Source organism: Cynara cardunculus (genome assembly GCF_001531365.2).
Source record: "Cynara cardunculus var. scolymus isolate 2C chromosome LG 5, CcrdV1, whole genome shotgun sequence".
Taxonomy (NCBI): Eukaryota; Viridiplantae; Streptophyta; class Magnoliopsida; order Asterales; family Asteraceae; genus Cynara; species Cynara cardunculus.
In genome coordinates this window covers 27,060,559-27,066,892 of record NC_037532.1, presented here as the reverse complement: position 1 = coordinate 27,066,892, position 6,334 = coordinate 27,060,559, and the positions used below count along the sequence as shown (strand labels likewise).

Below are 6,334 nucleotides of genomic sequence, written 5' to 3'. Positions count from 1 at the left end.
TCCTTCTCTTCAAACCTGCAAGACTGTTTCAGATTATATCATTTTGAGGGCGATACTAACAACAAAAAATGAGCATGCTAACGAGATTAATGATCAGTTGATTGAAAGATTTTGCGGAGAGAAAAAAAATTACTATAGTTTTGATGAAGCAGAAGATGACAAGAATAACTTATATCCGATGGAATTTTTAAACTCACTAACTGTTAGCGGTTTGCCCTCTCATTACCTCTGGCTTAAAATTGGATACCCAATAATACTATTGCGAAATATCGACCCCTCAAATGGATTATGTAACGACACCGGTTTGATATGTAGAGGTTTTCAATAGAATGTTATCGATGCAAAAATAGTTGTTGGACAGCATGCTGGTATGAGGGTATTTTTACCAAGAATTCTTCTATGTCCTTCTGAAGATGATATGTTTCCCTTTATATTAAAGAGAAAACAATTTCCCGTTCGACTTTGTTTTGCTATGACAATCAAAAAGCTCAAGGACAGACAATTCTGGTGGTAGGTGTTTATCTACCGGAATCGGTATTCTCGCACGATCAACTTTACATGACATTGTCTAGAGGGCTATCACGTGCTAATACGAAGGAATTAATGAAATCTACCAAAAAGTTTAACTAGGAAGGAGTCTACATATCAAATGTGGTGTCTCAAGAAGTTTTAAATGATAATTGTATGCGATAAAAACATGATTCTAATTTCTATTTTGTTTAAACATAAATTTTAGACTTTCTGAATGAGAAATTGCATATAATTGAATATATCCTGATAGAACCTTTATATCCTGCAAAAAAATGATATTTAAAAATTGAATATATCCTCATAGAACCTTTATATCCTACCCTATTGCGTTGGAAGATGTCCCATTTTTCATAAAATTATAAATTTGAGAAATACAAATTATTAGTATGTTGTGTTATATAATAAGTGGAAGTTATTAGACTTGTGCAATCTTGATCACTCTTAAGATAAGTCACGTTTCTGCTTTCTATTGAGATCAATAGATTGTTCTATAATTCGACATCTCATGCATAACTAAATTATAATCAATCAGTTGTTAAATTTCAACATCAAATAGATTATTGAGTTGTTTTAGTTCTCAAATCAATTGAATATGAAACAATCAATAGTGTAGGCCCGACAATTTCAAATACAAATTTTTATCGTAATTGATATGCCCATTTACATCGCATTACACATGTATACAACCAGTAATACATTATACATAATTGGCATTTATTTTAAGAAAACTATAATTACTTGAAGAATATTTGGAAACACTTTTTGGAACTCTTGAATATTTTATTTTGAAAAGAAAACAAAAAAGAAGGAAATAAATATGGGGATGTGCAACAAAAAGCTTTTTCGAGAATGGAGTAGCAACGGCTGTGAGGGTCACGTCTCCTCTGAAACTGTGTCCGCCATTAACCTTACATCTTTAAAATGCTTAAAACCATTCACTCACATCTGCTTCACCTATGATCACCTCTAGCTAGAAGATGAAGGAGCTGGCTAAGCAAGAACTGAAGATTCTCGAAGCTCAACATCCGACGCGATTTCAGCATCTAAAGCTCCAGCTTAAGGAGTTCATACATCTTCTCGATGAAGATGAAGAACAACATTCATTCGAACGGAAACAACAGCAGCAGCGGCTTCATATGTCGATTCTAACTCAAGGTTCTCTCTGATTTACACTTTTGAATCTGTTAATCGAAATCTATTTAACGTTTCGAACAACGAATCATTCGAGAATCTTCGATGCTTATCGCTCAACATCTTTATACGTTTGAATGAGTTATTGTGGAAGAATAATTAGGTTTCGTTAATTATTAGTACATTTGATTGATGATAACAGAATCATCAAGCAGGAAGAGAGAGAAGGAAGGGGAAAAGGATGAAGGATGCACCAAAAGAAGAAGGCGGCAACGGCAAGGAGGAGGGATTAATTCTGCAATTCAGAAGGCTGAAGCTTGTCTCTGTAAGATTCAAACCTTGAAATCCTTTCTTTGCTCTTCTAATCATTAATCAGCACATAATGTGGATTTTTGCTGTAATTTTTGCAAACATTTCTTCAATTTTGGTGCATGTTTTTAGAATTAATGGCGCAGTTATCAAAATTTCCAGTTCTTTTTGGTGATGCATTAATGGTGTTTGTAGTTTACTCGCACAAGGCTCCATATTTCTGATCATCAAACGTACAACCACTACTAGATATTTGGAAAGGATTTGCTATTTGTATACCACCTTATTTCTTATAAGTACCTGCATCTTATAGATACAAGTATTCAAAAATCGTTATATGCGATTGATTCATATGAATGTAATAATACTATACATATATGTGTATATATATATATATAGAGAGAGAGAGAGAGAGAGAGAGAGAGAGAGAAAACTCGGATGGTGTATAAATCGATTTTTTGTGAAAAGTGTAAGAACCACTTTGTTAATAGATGATGGTAATGAAACGAGAATCACAAAAATGTTACAAGTACGTGAGAAATGATCTCAAAATGTTTTTTCTATCAAATACTGTAATAATATGATTTACGGTATGTCTACATATTGGGAAAGAAATACAAGTGAATCGTTTCTTTTGGTTCTCTTTGTGAAACAAAAAATACATACTAAAAAATTTCATACCGTAAAACAAATACATATGAAATAATATTTTATTCAAATCAAAGGTATCTTCAAAAGAATAAATTGGACCTCCATTTATAGATGAAAATGTAAGCATCATTACTTATCTTGATAAGAAACTTAGAGACTATTTACCAAACCCTTACCGGTTAAGTACGTATCTGCAAGAAACATCACTCGCACTTACCTTATCGTGTAACATTTTTGGCTATCAAAATGCGTTGTTGGTAAGGTGCAAGAGTCTTTTTCCTCACTCACCAGGTAATATTCTCAATCCTTGTCATGTCTCTTATCGGGTAATACTTCTGGTCCTTACTATGCCTCTTATTAAGTAATACTCTCGGTCCTTGTTATGCCTCTTATCTATTAATATTTTCGGTCCTTGTTATGCCTCTTACCAGGTAAGATTCTCGATTCTAACATGTTAAAACAACAAGGCAAATAGGATGCAAATATATTTTGGTTTTCTCGAGTGGACAAGAGGGTTGTTTTATTACGGGGACGACGTGGTTGATTCTACGAATTTTGGCAGTGCCACAAACGTCTTAAAGAGAGCGACCTAATCCGCCATTCAACACCGAACATCATTCGATAAATGTTTTTCAGTTTTATTAATTTTGTTTCAACTATTTTAAGATGTTTTTCGTTTCTTCATAACCACGGATGATCTTCCTGGTGCTGTCGATGTTTTGAAGGTGCTCGTGGGAACAAAAATTGTTCTTTTTTTCCTTAACCATTAAAAAGGTTGGTTTTGTCCTCTTTTCCACCCACGGTATCCAAAACGGGAAAGGAAGATGAGAAAAAGAAACAAGCTGTCGATCTAAAAGAAAAGGTCAAAAACTACGATATAAATTGTTTGTCTGATGATTTTTATGACTGCTACAATGACGAGATGAAAACTGCAAATAATTATTTTGGAAGCATTGCAGAAGATTATAACGGTTAAATGTTAGTTTATAACAACTAATATAAGATCGATTTCATAACGACAAAAACTATAGAATGTTGACTTGTTTTTTGGATTATAAATGTAAAACCTAATTTGTTTTTATAATAAATTTTATATTTTGATGTGATGTCCTTTTTCCTAAAATGTTACTACAATTTTTTATGATAAATTATATATATATATATATATAATATAATATAATAGTTATGATTGCTTATATATAGATGTGAATGGTTTTATGATAAATTTAAAAACATGATCGTTTCATTACGGTAAAAAGTAAGATTTAATTAATGTTGTAACATGATTAAATATTTATAACAAACATTTCTTAATTATGATCTGTCTAAAGACGGCAATAAATTTCTTAATATATACTTGTAAATTTCTGTTATCGAAATAATAATTAATTGTCTCATAATTAATGTTGTTAATCACATTTTAAAGCTTCTGGTTCTTGTTATAAGAGTATAAAGTCATTCAAATTCTATAGAATTGCCAATAAAAGGGTAGTGACTTTTGAGTTTTTTTTTGTTGTAAGGATATTAGCCTTCTTTAAAGAATTATGATCCTAAAACTAATATAATTTGTCTTAAAAACATAAATAATTAAGAAAAAAAAATAGTTGGCCGACACTACTAGTTTCGTTTGCAATTCCTCTGTTTTAAATAACCGATCAATCTAATTAGGTAAATACCACTTGAAAGTAAAGTTGTGATCAAGGGTCTTTATGGTCGGGCCCAAACCACAATGGCGGTTTAGTACAATTTTAAAACCGAATGGTTTAGCTGCAAGCGGCCGAGACCATAAAAAGACGGTTTTGTCTGACAAACATAATATTTATATTCAAAATGAAATTAATACCAATGTAACACTATTAAAAAAAATATTATATGGAATTATAAAATACATCCATCTCTAATATTAAAAAAAACATTGAGCAAGTTGTAAAATGTAAATTAAATCCACCAACAATGTTTAAATTTTTGGACAAATATTGAGTAAGTTGAAGGATGATTTGTAATCCGTTTAATTTTTTGACGAACTTTGAAATTTTGCTAATTTAGAAAACACGACCAACTAAAAACATAATGTCTTGAACAAACCTATTTTTAGTTGGGCTATAAAAGTTGATGATACAACATGAAAGTTAAATATAATTAATATGTGTATTTTCGACGGTCAGTTCAGTCAAGACTGATTAAAAACGTCTAATTTGTCTTGATTTGACTAGTTTGAACAGTCCAACAGATTTTTGAACACCTCTAGTCGTGATGTCTGAATACATGTTCTCTAACCTAAAAAAGAAAGGAGCGGTTTTAATTAAATTTACAGTAGATCGTCTCTAATAACCAAGCTATATTTTTTCTACGATGGAGTATCTAAAATTAAAATCTTTAAAAGAGTTATCCATCTCCAACAGTTATTCAATTTTAGCAATTACAACATTAATTATATTATTAAAATATTTTATAAATTCATCACTACAATACACGCCTAAAAACATTTATAAAAAAATATAACATATTTAACGTCCTTAGTGAAAACAATTAAAATAAGGGGTTGCTAAACATACCCCCTCCTACCCGTTACTCCCTCTCACAATGCATTAAACATAATCGTTGTAAATTTTAGAATTATACTTTCTATCTTTATAATTATTTATATGGCTTATTTTATATTCTTTACTTTTTTCATTTTTCATTGTACACATTATCATGTTAAGATGCATAATCTTATATCACCTAAAATACGTTAAAAATACGTTTCTTTTTTTAACATATTACATCATTATAATCGTCTCATCAATACCTTGGTAATGAGTCTGATGTTGAATATTTTTGGGTTTAATCATATAATTATGTCTCATATACACTACACATTATTTTTAATACTTACAATTTATACCCTTATAATTATTTATATAATTTGTGTTATATACCTTTACTTTTAATTTTTGTTTTAGATGTTTATCATATTAATATATAAAATCATAGTAGGAGGTTAATGAAAAACTGAAGAACACTCTGGTAAGCATTCATTTGGACCGTACACACATGTGCATATAAGTAATTGAAGTTGTTTTTGGTTTTATGCACGTGTGCATGCTATGCACTTGTGCATACTGAGCAAATTGCTTAAAATTACTTGTATGCACATGTGTATACGGTCCAGATGAACTGTTATCACGGTGTTCCTCAGTTTTTCATTTTTTTGAGGTTTTCCCTTGGACTTGACTCTATAATCATATATTAACTAAAATACGTTAAAATACATTTTTTTTATTTATAAATTACACCATTAGAAAAAAATATGTTTATGAAATTATGGGGCACCAAGAGCTAACGAGGCATAATTCTTATTATCAGCAACAATTCACCACCTCACATCCATATATTGATCAATTCCGATGATATTTCACTTGTACATCATGCAGATACAAGATGTAACAGGTGACGGAAATTGTGGATTTTAGACTATATTTGTTTGTTTGGGTGGAGATGGAGAAGATCGGGACACTATTCGCAATGAGTTGATGCTTGAATTAGTCAACTATAAGGAATTTTACTCGTGTATGTTTGGCCACCAGTACATATATGTTTACGAATCATTGAATTTCTTTCAGAAGGGTGTGGTTGCACCACTTCAATACTGAAGGAGTATGTCTGAAATAGGCATTCTAGTTGCTTCAAGGTACAACATGGTACTACACGCTCTTAATATGAATGCAAT

At 30.9% G+C, this 6,334-nt stretch overlaps 1 protein-coding gene across 2 annotated transcripts; it reads left to right on the top strand.

Moving 5' to 3' along the window:
* Positions 1–1,381: 1,381 nt before the first annotated feature.
* On the top strand, positions 1,382–3,110 carry LOC112511975. Of its 2 annotated transcripts, XM_025117737.1 has the most exons (3): positions 1,382–1,686; positions 1,865–1,987; positions 3,054–3,110. In XM_025117737.1, exons 1-3 carry the CDS (start codon positions 1,509–1,511, stop codon positions 3,095–3,097), a joined length of 345 nt encoding a protein of 114 aa, XP_024973505.1. In that variant the 5' UTR covers positions 1,382–1,508; the 3' UTR covers positions 3,098–3,110. The 2 variants fall into 2 exon arrangements, with proteins under 2 accessions (XP_024973505.1, XP_024973504.1); XM_025117736.1 differs by lacking the exon at positions 3,054–3,110 and having other exon boundaries at positions 1,865–2,087.
* Positions 3,111–6,334: the final 3,224 nt, after the last annotated feature.